General features: G+C 52.2%; 2 protein-coding genes and 1 pseudogene across 20 annotated transcripts in view; 1 reads left to right on the forward strand and 2 right to left on the reverse strand.

The window, feature by feature from the left end:
• The window catches only part of UBAP2 (ubiquitin associated protein 2), a 145,647-nt gene that overhangs the window by 72,571 nt on the left and 59,784 nt on the right, over positions 1-13,292 (forward strand). The gene's annotated exons all lie outside the window — the stretch shown is intronic.
• Positions 5,867-7,148, reverse strand: LOC149913156 (interferon pseudogene; annotated as a pseudogene).
• LOC149913157 (interferon) lies at positions 10,469-11,050 on the reverse strand. Its single transcript, XM_090132185.1, has one exon. It carries the CDS (start codon positions 11,048-11,050, stop codon positions 10,469-10,471), a length of 582 nt encoding a protein of 193 aa, XP_089988311.1.

A 13,292-nucleotide genomic window follows, 5' to 3' on the forward strand; every position in this document is an offset into this window, starting at 1 on the left:
GCTGTGGATGTGTTGTTTAGTTTTTTGCTTCCTCTGAAAGTTCTGGTGTTTTTCTTCTTCCACTGAGATTTCCAGTCCTGCTCAAGTGTCTTTTTTGATGTTATGTAATAATGTTTGTAAGTTTTGCGTATTCAATTTTTGTCATGCTTCTATATCAGTGCATCATTTCTTATTACATTTTTAACAATTTGGGTTTGATACATTTCTCATCAATTCGGAGCTCTCCTATTCAACTGATCTTTAAACAAGTTGGCTTTTTTGTTTCTTTTTTAATATTTTGACTGATGGAGATTTCTTGATATTTACTCTTCCCTTTTCTTTCTTTGAACTCTAAAGATACGTGAATGGAAATCTTCTCTGAGCTCTTGTGCCTTGATAGCTGTAGAGCCATGCAAATGTCATTGTCTTCATGTGCTGTGTTGAAGGGGGGGGAAAAAAAGCAAAGTTTTGTTGTGAACAACTTTATGTTCTCAGTTTTTTTTGTTTTCTTGCAGTGTGAATTGAATGTTTGCTTTGTAGTTGTCTGATAGTACTGGAACTTCTGTGTTTCTCTATTTCTGTGTTTTTAATGAGTCAGAGCAGCTTTTCATGTTTTGAAATTTTTGCAGTGTTATATTGTGAAAGAGCTCTTTTCTGAGAGTTCTCATTGCAATCTGGTATGAAGGGTAGTTTTGCCAGAGTTTTCTGAACACCTTGTTAAGTGACACTTTTGTCTGTCCGCAAGAATGGACATCCCTCAACCTTCCCAATCCCTCCTTGGGTGTTGAATTGTATTCTTGGTAAATTCAATAATTTTATCACTTTAGTTTATCAAAAGTTTAGAAAATTTGAAATTCAAGTTAGAATATTCTGCGTTTCTCTCGTCTTCTGCTGTTATCTTCTGAGGAGGTATGGGTCTCTTCATCTACCTCAGAAAAGGGAATCAGTGAGGTCCTAGGTGTGTGGAATCACAGAATAGTTTGAGTTGGATGAGACCTTTAAAGGTCTTCTAAACCATTGCCCCCGCAGGGAGAACCAGGGACATCTGCAGCTAGACCAGATTGCTCCGAGCCTGGTCCAACCTGACCTTGAATGTCTCCAGGAATGGGACATCCACATCTCTGAGCGCTGCCTCATGCTGTGATGCTGAGTGTATTAGAATCATAGAATCACCAGGGTTGGAAAAGACCTCCAAGGTCATGCAATCCAACCATCCACCCATCACCAATGTTTCCCACTAAATCACATCCCCCAGTACAACATCTAAACACTTCCTGAAAACCTCCAGGGATTGTGAGTCCACCACCTCCCTGGGCATACTCATTCCAGCACCTGACCACTTTCTCAGAGAAGTATTTCCTATTGTCCATCCTGAATCTCTCCCCTGGTGCAATTTGAGACCATTCCCTCTAATCCTGTCACTAGTTACACGGGGGGCAAGAGGCCAACCTCCACCTCACCACAGCTTTCCATCAAGTAGATATAGAGAGTGATAGTCACTCCTGAGCCTCCTCTTCTCCAGACTGAACAAGGCCAGCTCCCTCAGCTGCTTCTCATAAGACTCGTGCTCCAGACCTCTTACCAGCTTTACTGCCTTTCTCTGAACATGCTCCAGGGTCTTGATGACTTTTTTTTGTAGCGAGGTGCCCATAACTGAACACAGTGCTCAAGAGGTGGCCTCACCAGGGCTGTGTACAGGAGATGATCACTTCCCTGCTCCTGCTGATGACACTAATTCTGATACAAGCCTGGATGCCATTGGCCTTCTTGGCCTCCTGGGCACACTGCTGGCTAATGTTCATCTGAGTGTTGACCAATACCCCAGATGTGTTTCCTCTACACAGCCTTCCAGTCACTCTGCTCCAAGCCTGTAGCATTGCCTGGGGTTGTTGTGGCCGAAGTGCAGGACCCAGTACTTGGCCTTGTTGAACTTCATCACATTGGATTCAGCCCAACTATCCTGTCTGTCCAGATTGCTCTGTAGGGCCTTCCTATACCCAGGCAAATCAATGCTTCCAGCCAACCTGGTGTAATATCCAAACTGAGGGTGCACTCAGTGCCTTTTTCCAAGTCATTAGTAAAGATATTGAATAGGAATGGCCCCAGTACTGACCCCTGGGGAGCATCACTCATGGCCATCCAGCCAGTTTTTTACCCAGCGGAGAGTGTACCTGTCCAAGCCATGGGCTGCTAGCCTCCCCAGGAGAATACTGTGAGAGACGATGTCAAAGGCTTTGCTGAAGTCTAGGTAGACTACATCATCAGTAGTCTTCCTCTCATTCACCAGGTGGGTCACTTGATCACAGAATGAGATCATGTCGGTCAAGCACGATCTGCTTTTCATGAACCCATGCTGGCTGAGCCTGATCTTCTGGTTATCCTACACATGCTGTGTGATCTCCCTCGAGATGATCTGCTCCATAACCTTTCCTGGCACTGAGGTCAGGCTGACAGGCCTGTAGTTCCTCAGATCTTTAAGACCCTTCTTGCAGATGGGAGTCACAATGGCAAGCCTCCAATTCTATAGGACCTCTCCAGTTGACAAGGAACGCTGACAGATGGTGGTGAGTGGCTTGGCAATCACTTCCTCCAGCTCCCTCAGCACCCTAAAGTGGATTCAGTCCATCCCCATGGACTTGTGTCAGTCCAAGTGGAGTAGTACGTCTCTTTCCACCTGAATCATCAAGAGTTTTTTCTGCTCTCCATACAATATTTTCAGGTAAGAAGATAGAGTACCCCAAGGATAACTGGTCTGACTTTGAAAGACAGATGCAAAGAAGACATTGAGAACCTCAGCCTTTTCTTTATCCTCAGTGGTAACGTTCCCTACTGTGTCCTGTAAAGGATGGAGATTCTCCTTACCCCTCCTCTTACTGTTAGTATATTTGTAAAAAAAAAAAAATAATTTTTTTTTTTTTTGTTCTCTTTTACTGCAGTGGTCAAGTTGGGCTTTGCCTTTTTAATTTTCTCCCTGCACATTCTAAAAACTTGTTTGTGCTTTCCTGTAGTTGCTGAGATCCAACTTGTTTCCTCACTTCCTAACTGTAAGGGGTGTGTCTTGCTTTAGCACAGAGCATTGTCTTCACAGTGGTGACATGGAGGTGGTTTGAGCACAGGGAACAGCCTCTTGGACTTTTTCAGGAGGCCAGAGTTATTGGGTCTCGGTGTTGTCTCATTCTGGGTTTCTTGTGGTGGGCATAGTACCTGAAGGAAGTGTTTTTTGTGGTGATGGTCAAAGGGTGAAGAAGAAGCCAGTGAGATGATTTGTGGTCAGTTAACTTTGTGTGGTACTCTGTGTCCGTGTGAGCTGGCTGGGTTAGGGTGTCTTGGGTAGTGCTGTACAGAGGATGTTGCTCTTTTGAAGGGTCTGTTGGGATGTAGAAGTTCAAAGTAGTGGTGGTGGTAGGTGAGCAATGGGTAGGCCCTGGGGATCTTTATTTTTTTTCATTATTTTTCACTGCTTCCTGCATGGAGTTATTAGCATCAGTGTGCAGCTCTTTGTTGAATCTTGACAGGCTACGGTTGATCCCCCCCCTTTCTTTTTATATGCTTTTTGTCCATGCATCCCTGGTAAGCCCCAAGCAGCCCCAGGATGTTGCTGAGAAGCTGGCAGTACTAGACTGATGGTTTCAGAGGGTGTTGAAGGTGGCTTTCACACCTTGGTAGTGAGAGAGGAGTGGTGAGAGTGGTTGAGTGCTGGCAGAAGCAGAGTTCATGGGGAAAACATCATATTACTACAGTGGACTTGCACTGCCAGGATCTAGCGTACGTGGGAGATGCCCTTGGGCTTGGTGACTGAAGAGGTGTGCCAGACCATGGCAACCCCATGGTCCGTGATAGTGCTGGGCAGTTCAGAGGTGCTGGTGAATAAAGGACCCTTAAGTGTGCATACAGCAAGAGGCCTGCCTGAAAAAAAACCTGCCTTGTGGCATATGTGCAGGATAAGTGCCTCTCCTCGTCTTTCTTTTTAACATAGACTTTATTTCTGGAAAAAAAAAAAAAAGTGAATAAACAAAGGAACAAATAAATACAAATAAATTAAATAATAAATAAATAAATAATGTGATAAATACATGTTGACCTGCATGAGTCATACGTAGTCCACTGGGACCTTCCCCCTCCATGAGGGGCACTACAGACAGCCTCCATAATGCACTTATATGCCCTTACATATTAATGCAGTTAATAACTGCTCCTCCTCTTCCCATTGCCATCAATCGATCTCCTCACTGTCTTTCAAGGCAAAGACTTCCTCCTTCCATTCCAAACAAGTTCGGGCTGTGGTGTGGGCCAGGAATGGTGGCAGAATGGGCTATGCCATAGCCAGGCTCAGCCCTTGACATGGTGCCAAGGGGTTGGGCTCAGTCATGCCTGTCTCCCTTTAGCTGTGGCCCTTGGCTCGAGTAAGGCTGAGCGAGCAGTACTGGGCTGACCCAGCCCAAGCTGTAGCTGGTTTCTCTCCCTGAGTGGCCATTGCTGTGGAATGAGGATGGTCATTCGATATTGAGATGTTTGGACGAGGCTCAGTGAGGAGCAAAACGTTTCGTCTCACATGGCAGTATATCCATGCGTTAAAAGCAGGCACGAGCATATAGACAAACATGGTCCCAGGTGCAAGCACTGTAGAAGTTGTGCAGGAGGAAATTCTGGATATATCTGAAATAATTGTTGATACCGAAGTGAAGGAGGCAGGGGCAACGAGTCTGGGAGCAGGTTATCAGTCAAGCATTGCTTGAGGTGATGAAAGAAATAATCAGTGTGGATGAGAAGTTCTTGAAATGGATTGAAACTACACTGGGCTGGATTGTTGGGACAGCTGAAGAATTAGAAGAGGTGCTGAAGGGTACAAAGAGTAGAAACAGTGGCTCACTATGTGTAGATCTTAAGGAAGAATAAAGGTATCTGAAAAAGCATGCCAATGGAGGCCATACTGCAGGAGTTATAATCACTGCCCTGGACTAGAGTGCACTAACAGCAGAGCACATCCAGAGAAAGGCCTTGATTTTCTACAGCATGTCCCGGAGAAGCTGGAGGCTGATGCGAGAGAAGGTGGCATCATGGGGGCGAAGGTGGTTGCAGACGGAGGCTTGAGGAGATGATAGAATGAGAGGGTGGTTTGGGTTGGAAGGGAACCTCAAGTAGCATCCGCTTCAATGCAACCCTCTTTCCGTGAGTAGGGCTGCCTTGCGCTAGAGTGGGTTGCCCAAAGCGCCCTCCAGCCTGAGAGCCTGTTAGAGGCTTCGAGTGTTGGGGCGTCCTCAGTTTCTGTGGGCGACCTTTTCCTGTGCCCCACCCCCCTGAGAGGACGAAGCCTCTTGCTGATGTCTAGTCTGAACCTCCTCTCTCTCTCTCTCTCTCTCTCTCTCTCTCTCTCTCAGTTGAAAGTCATTGCCCCCTGTCCTGCCGTTGCAGTCCATGTTTATGGTTCCCGCTGCAGGTGTCCCGTAGGCCCCCTTTGTGTCATGGAATGGCTTGAGTTGGAAGGGGCCTCGGAGGTCATGTCGTTCCCACTCGCTGCCGAGGGCGCGGTTGCCAACCGCGAAACTCAAGCTGTAGGGCAAGCTTCCCAGTGCTGCATCCAGCCTGGCCTCGAACACCTCTGGTAATGGGGGATCCAGAATCTGTCTGGGCATCGTGTGCCAGTGCCTCACCTCCGTCTCCCCCTGGCATCTGATCTTAAACTCTTCTATTTTAAAGCCGTGTTCTATCGCTATCTACCCGTATGAAAAGTTGATTTCCCTCCTGTCTATAACGCCCCTGTAAGTACTGGCAGGCTGTAACGTGGTCTCCCTGGTGCTTTGTCTTCTCCAGACCGGACAGGCACAGCTCCGTCAGCTTGTGTTTGTAGGATCATCGCCGTGGCCCTGCTCTGGCCTCTCACCAAAATCTCCCCAGCTCTCCTGAGCCGGGGGCCCCAGAGCTGGACGCATTACTCCAGACGGGGTGTCACGAGGGCAGAGCAGAGCAGAGCGGGGATGGGGGACAGTCGCCTCCCTCTCCCTGCTGGCCGCTCCTCTCGATTTATTTTTACAAAAAGTGTACTTTAGTCCAATGTTAAGTTAAATAAATAGATAAATAATTGCATAAATAGTTGAATAAATAGATAAATAGGAGGAGGGTGGGAGGTGCGCTTGGGGCTAGGTGCACGTGTTGCCCACGAGGTCATGGATGTGCAGGAACCAGGCACGAGCTCGTAGGCGGACGTGGTCCCAGGCGCAGGCGCTGTAATCGTTGTCGTGGAGGAAGGCGTGGAGGCAGCTGAAGTGTTTGTTGATGGTGAGGTGAAGGTTGCGAGGCCACCGTGTCCGGGAGCGCGTGCCGCTGTCCGCCAAGCATTGCTTGAGGTGGTGGGCGTACCGCTGGATCTGGTTGAGGAGGCTTTGGCGTTGGCTGTCGATCCAGTGGGCTGGCGTGCTGGGGCCGCTGAGTATTTTGAAGAGGTGCTGGAGAATGTCGTGGGTGGTTTTGTCGGCTTGCCGGGTGTTGTTGGTGTCCAGGATGGTGTCGTTGAAGGAGCATGGCGCGTTGTGCTGCGGGCACGGCTGGGGTGGGCTGGGATCCATGTCCCGGAGAAGCTGGAGGCTGTCGCGAGAGAAGGTGGCATCCTGGGGGCGAAGGTGGTTGCAGACGGAGGCGCTGGCGGCGAGTGCTTTCATAAGAAGAGTGAGCAGCAGGATGCCGTACCCCCGCGGGTGCTGTGGGCGTGCAGGCGCAGCCATGGTGGGACTGGCGTTGTGCTGGGCAGGAGCCTGGTGGGGCTGGGTGGTGGCAGTGGTGTGTGTGCTGCCGCGGTGCCGGCTTTATGTGGCGTGTCATCTTTCCCTTCCTCGCTTTCCTGTTGCTGAGAGATTTTGTCTGTGGCTTTCACTTTTGGCTATTGGTTTTTGTGGTCTGGGAGCAAATGGCTTGGCTGCGTGTGGGGCTGTTGGTGGCTTGTCCGGCGGTGTGTTTTGGGGTGGCTGGCTGCAAGGGTTGGAAGAGGGATGTGAAAGTGGTGGGGCTGAATCCTCTGGGTCAGCTGTTCTGCAGATATCTTTTTTCATCCGTTCTCTTAGGGCTGCAGCGAGAGCTCTGGGGTATCCTTGAGTGAAATCCCTCTTCCTGTTCAACTCTGCTTTTCTTACGTAACGCCCTAATGCTGTAATGGGTCTTGGTCTTTCGACTTGAGTGAGATGTGTGCTGCCCGTGGCTTGCTTTCTGTGTTTGTTTCTTACAAAGCATTGGAAAGGGAAGCGTGTTGGAAGAACCTTGGGTAGTTTCCGGTGGCGTGAGGAACTCTGGGTCGGGTGCTGTTGTGGTCGGCGTAGGCAGCGCCGCCTGTGTTGGAGGCTGCCGGGGATATGTAGAAAAGGCTTGTGCTTGGGGAGGAAGGAGAAAGGGAAGCTCTCCTTCCGAGCGGGTACTGCGTCTGTGGTGCTGCTCAGGCGCCGCGTCTCCTTCCTCCATCGTCTTTCCTTTTCCTTGCTTCCTGTGGCATCTGTTGAGAAGGAGGAAATGTACCAGCAGGCGGATAGTTGTAAGGCAAGGATCTTACATTGGGAAGGCCAGAGGTTTGTCACTGTCCAGGAGGAGTCCCCAGAGAACTTAGGGAGGTGAGCCTGAGCCCCCTGACGTAGTTATGAAGCACCTATTGAGGATGGGGAGGCTTGAGGAGATGATAGAATGAGAGGGTGGTTTGGGTTGGAAGGGAACCTCAAGTAGCATCCGCTTCAATGCAACCCTCTTTCTGTGAGTAGGGCTGCCTTGCGCTAGAGCGGGTTGCCCAAAGCGCCCTCCAGCCTGACGTTAGAGGCCTCGAGTGTTGGGGCGTCCTCAGTTTCTGTGGGCGACCTTTTCCTGTGCCCCACCCCCCTGAGAGGACGAAGCCTCTTGCTGATGTCTAGTGTGAACCTCCTCTCTCTCTCTCTCTCTCTCTCTCTCTCTCTCCCTCAGTTGAAAGTCATTGCCCCCTGTCCTGCCGTTGCAGTCCGTGTTTATGGTTCCCGCTGCAGGTGTCCCGTAGGCCCCCTTTGTGTCATGGAATGGCTTGAGTTGGAAGGGGCCTCGGAGGTCATGTTGTTCCCACTCGCTGCCGAGGGCGCGGTTGCCAACCGCGAAACTCAAGCTGTAGGGCAAGCTTCCCAGTGCTGTATCCAGCCTGGCCTCGAACACCTCTGGTAATGGGGGATCCAGAATCTGTCTGGGCATCGTGTGCCAGTGCCTCACCTCCGTCTCCCCCTGGCATCTGATCTTAAACTCTTCTATTTTAAAGCCGTGTTCTATCGCTATCTACCCGTATGAAAAGTTGATTTCTCTCCTGTCTATAACGCCCCTGTAAGTACTGGCAGGCTGTAACGTGGTCTCCCTTGTGCTTTGTCTTCTCCAGACCGGACAGGCACAGCTCCGTCAGCTTGTGTTTGTAGGATCATCGCCGTGGCCCTGCTCTGGCCTCTCACCAAAATCTCCCCAGCTCTCCTGAGCCGGGGGCCCCAGAGCTGGACGCATTACTCCAGATGGGGTGTCACGAGGGCAGAGCAGAGCGGGGATGGGGGACAGTCGCCTCCCTCTCCCTGCTGGCCGCTCCTCTCGATGCAGACCAGTGTGCGGTCGGCCTTGGGGGCTGCAGGTGCACGCTGCTAGCTCATGTTAAGTTCTTTGTCTGCCAGGACCCCTCAACCCCTAAAATGGCAGGGCTGCCCTCAAAGAGTTGTTCTCCCATGCTGTATGCGTGTTTGGCGTTGTCCCCGCCCAAGTACAGCACCTTGCACTTGACTTTGTTGAACGTCCTTGGGTTTACATGGGCCCAGGTGGGTTTGAATTTGTCAAGGTCCCTTTGGATGGCATCCCTTCCTTCTGCCGTATCAGCTGCACCACTCAGCTTGATGCGTGAAGCCTGCAAACTTGCTGAGGGTGCAGTCGATCCCATCACCAGTGTTGCTGTTCAAGATGTTGAAGAGCAGTGGCCCCGAGTCGCAGCCTGGGAGACACCACTCGTGTCCGGCCTCCACGTGGGCGTAGAGCCTTGACCGCAGCCCTCGGGCCGCGAGCATGCAACCAGTTCCTCATCCACGGAATAGTGCACTGTTTGAACCCACGTCTCTCCAATTTATGACATGGGGGTGGTGCAAGCCTTGCAGAAAGTCCTTATCGATGGCATCGATGGTTGCCTTCTCTTTGGGCACCGATGCAGTCACTCCATCGTAGGAGGCCAGTCAGTTAGTCAGGCACGATCTGCCCTTGGTGAAGCTGTGCGGGCTGTCTCAGATCGCCTGCTGGTCCCTCTGTTCCTGGCACATCTGCTCGGTGGTCTTCCTAGGCCTAGAGGTGAGGCTCACCGGCCAGTAGCTCCCCGCGTCTTCCTGCCTGCCTTTTTTAAAACGGGGAGTGATGTTTCCCTTTTTGCAGTCACGGGGGACTTTGCCTGACAGCCGTGACTTTTCTGATTGGACGGAGAGCTGCTTTGCAACCAGGTGAGGAGCGGAAGGAGGAGCGAGTTGATCTGCCACCCTCCTCAGAACTCCTTCCGCTTGGTGTCATATGGTAGGGAATACCCCTTTGGGCCAGTTGAAGTCAGCTGTCGTAATTGTGGTCGTCCCCCCTTGCTCCTTGGGCCTTTTGCTGAGAATGGCCTTGGCTGTGTGCAGCACCGCTTAGCAGCAAGAATAAGCGTTGGTGTGTTGTCAGCACTGTTTTTCTCTTAGAACCAAAAGAGCGCATGGTATCAGGCGCTCTGAAGAAAACAGTTCTGTCCCAGGCTGGCACTAAGACGTAGCGGTACTCCAAGCCATGCTGTCCCAGTGTCCTCCACCCCGAGGTGAGGCGGAGTGGTTGCCGAGAAGGTGCCCCGTCATGGTGGAGTAAGATGACTGTAGCTTCCCGACTCTTAGCTCTCCTGTCTCCTTCCTTCTCCCTACCTTTCTCTTCTCTGCTTCCCCCAGATCGCTGTGCTTCCCTTCCCCTTAGAAGCTGAAGCTTGTGGGTTTCTCTCTGTCTGCGGGGTGACGTTTGACAGGATTTGCGTGAAGAGTCGACTACTGCAGTCATACGCCGCCTTTGCGTTCTTCATCACCGTACTCAAGACTGGAGTTAACTGTAGGGCTTCTTTTGCCCGTCGCCGCGGTACCGCTGTGGCCATCAAGCTTCTGTGCTGAAAGTGATTATCGGCTTATTCCTTCAACTTTGTTAGTCAAAGCCGGACGGTCCTGCTGCCGCAGGTGTCCCTCCTTTGTGTGCTTTTTGTGCCGAACTGGTGGATCTCCCTGCACCTGCAGGGTTTAAGGAAGAAGTAAGCGGGTACCAGAGTTCTCAAAGCTGTGTGTGAGAATCCCAGGGTTGGTTGCCCCCGACAGGGGCTTCTGCGATTGAGCGAAAGGAGGCACTCGCAGGCAGTTTTGAAAAGGAGAGCTTTATTTTGTCTGAATAAATAGAAGAATAAATAGACGAATAAATAGCTGTTTGTATAAATAGATAAGTTAGATAAGTAGGAGGAGGGTGGGAGGTGCGCTTGGGGCTAGGTGCGCGTGTTGCCCACGAGGTCATGGATGTGCAGGAACCAGGCACGAGCTCGTAGGCGGACGTGGTCCCAGGCGCAGGCGCTGTAATCGTTGTCGTGGAGGAAGGCGTGGAGGCAGCTGAAGTGTTTGTTGATGGTGAGGTGAAGGTTGCGAGGCCACCGTGTCCGGGAGCGCGTGCCGCTGTCCGCCAAGCATTGCTCGAGGTGGTGGGCGTACCGCTGGATCTGGTTGAGGAGGCTTTGGCGTTGGCTGTCGATCCAGTGGGCTGGCGTGCTGGGGCCGCTGAGTATTTTGAAGAGGTGCTGGAGAATGTCGTGGGTGGTTTTGTCGGCTTGCCGGGTGTTGTTGGTGTCCAGGATGGTGTCGTTGAAGGAGCATGGCGCGTTGTGCTGCGGGCACGGCTGGGGTGGGCTGGGATCCATGTCCCGGAGAAGCTGGAGGCTGTCGCGAGAGAAGGTGGCATCCTGGGGGCGAAGGTGGTTGCAGACGGAGGCGCTGGCGGCGAGTGCTTTCATAAGAAGAGTGAGCAGCAGGATGCCGTACCCCCGCGGGTGCTGTGGGCGTGCAGGCGCAGCCATGGTGGGACTGGCGTTGTGCTGGGCAGGAGCCTGGTGGGGCTGGGTGGTGGCAGTGGTGTGTGCGCTGCCGCGGTGCCGGCTTTATGTGGCGTGTCATCTTTCCCTTCCTCGCTTTCCTGTTGCCGAGAGATTTTGTCTGTGGCTTTCACTTTTGGCTATTGGTTTTTGTGGTCTGGGAGCAAATGGCTTGGCTGCGTGTGGGGCTGTTGGTGGCTTGTCCGGCGGTGTGTTTTGGGGTGGCTGGCTGCAAGGGTTGGAAGAGGGATGTGAAAGTGGTGGGGCGGAATCCTCTGGGTCAGCTGTTCTGCAGATATCTTTTTTCATCCGTTCTCTTAGGGCTGCAGCGAGAGCTCTGGGGTATCCTTGAGTGAAATCCCTCTTCCTGTTCAACTCTGCTTTTCTTACGTAACGCCCTAATGCTGTAATGGGTCTTGGTCTTTCGACTTGAGTGAGATGTGTGCTGCCCGTGGCTTGCTTTCTGTGTTTGTTTCTTACAAAGCATTGGAAAGGGAAGCGTGTTGGAAGAACCTTGGGTAGTTTCCGGTGGCGTGAGGAACTCTGGGTCGGGTGCTGTTGTGGTCGGCGTAGGCAGCGCCGCCTGTGTTGGAGGCTGCCGGGGATATGTAGAAAAGGCTTGTGCTTGGGGAGGAAGGAGAAAGGGAAGCTCTCCTTCCGAGCGGGTACTGCGTCTGTGGTGCTGCTCAGGCGCCGCGTCTCCTTCCTCCATCGTCTTTCCTTTTCCTTGCTTCCTGTGGCATCTGTTGAGAAGGAGGAAATGTACCAGCAGGCGGATAGTTGTAAGGCAAGGATCTTACATTGGGAAGGCCAGAGGTTTGTCACTGTCCAGGAGGAGTCCCCAGAGAACTTAGGGAGGTGAGCCTGAGCCCCCTGACGTAGTTATGAAGCACCTATTGAGGATGGGGAGGCTTGAGGAGATGATAGAATGAGAGGGTGGTTTGGGTTGGAAGGGAACCTCAAGTAGCATCCGCTTCAATGCAACCCTCTTTCCGTGAGTAGGGCTGCCTTGCGCTAGAGCGGGTTGCCCAAAGCGCCCTCCAGCCTGACGTTAGAGGCCTCGAGTGTTGGGGCGTCCTCAGTTTCTGTGGGCGACCTTTTCCTGTGCCCCACCCCCCTGAGAGGACGAAGCCTCTTGCTGATGTCTAGTGTGAACCTCCTCTCTCTCTCTCTCTCTCTCTCTCTCTCTCCCTCAGTTGAAAGTCATTGCCCCCTGTCCTGCCGTTGCAGTCCGTGTTTATGGTTCCCGCTGCAGGTGTCCCGTAGGCCCCCTTTGTGTCATGGAATGGCTTGAGTTGGAAGGGGCCTCGGAGGTCATGTTGTTCCCACTCGCTGCCGAGGGCGCGGTTGCCAACCGCGAAACTCAAGCTGTAGGGCAAGCTTCCCAGTGCTGCATCCAGCCTGGCCTCGAACACCTCTGGTAATGGGGGATCCAGAATCTGTCTGGGCATCGTGTGCCAGTGCCTCACCTCCGTCTCCCCCTGGCATCTGATCTTAAACTCTTCTATTTTAAAGCCGTGTTCTATCGCTATCTACCCGTATGAAAAGTTGATTTCCCTCCTGTCTATAACGCCCCTGTAAGTACTGGCAGGCTGTAACGTGGTCTCCCTGGTGCTTTGTCTTCTCCAGACCGGACAGGCACAGCTCCGTCAGCTTGTGTTTGTAGGATCATCGCCGTGGCCCTGCTCTGGCCTCTCACCAAAATCTCCCCAGCTCTCCTGAGCCGGGGACCCCAGAGCTGGACGCATTACTCCAGACGGGGTGTCACGAGGGCAGAGCAGAGCAGAGCGGGGATGGGGGACAGTCGCCTCCCTCTCCCTGCTAGCCTCTCCTCTCGATGCAGACCAGAGTGCGGTCAGCCTTGGGGGCTGCAGGTGCACGCTGCTAGCTCATGTTAAGTTCTTTGTCTGCCAGGACCCCTCAACCCCTAAAATGGCAGGGCTGCCCTCAAAGAGTTGTTCTCCCATGCTGTATGCGTGTTTGGCGTTGTCCCCGCCCAAGTACAGCACCTTGCACTTGACTTTGTTGAACGTCCTTGGGTTTACATGGGCCCAGGTGGGTTTGAATTTGTCAAGGTCCCTTTGGATGGCATCCCTTCCTTCTGCCATATCAGCTGCACCACTCAGCTTGATGCGTGAAGCCTGCAAACTTGCTGAGGGTGCAGTCGATCCCATCACCAGTGTTGCTGTTCAAGATATTGAAGAGCAGTGGCCCCGAGTCGCAGCCT

The sequence above is a fragment of the Phasianus colchicus genome, chromosome Z (assembly GCF_987193195.1).
Source record: "Phasianus colchicus chromosome Z, bPhaCol1.hap1.1, whole genome shotgun sequence".
In the NCBI taxonomy this organism is placed as follows: domain Eukaryota; kingdom Metazoa; phylum Chordata; class Aves; order Galliformes; family Phasianidae; genus Phasianus; species Phasianus colchicus.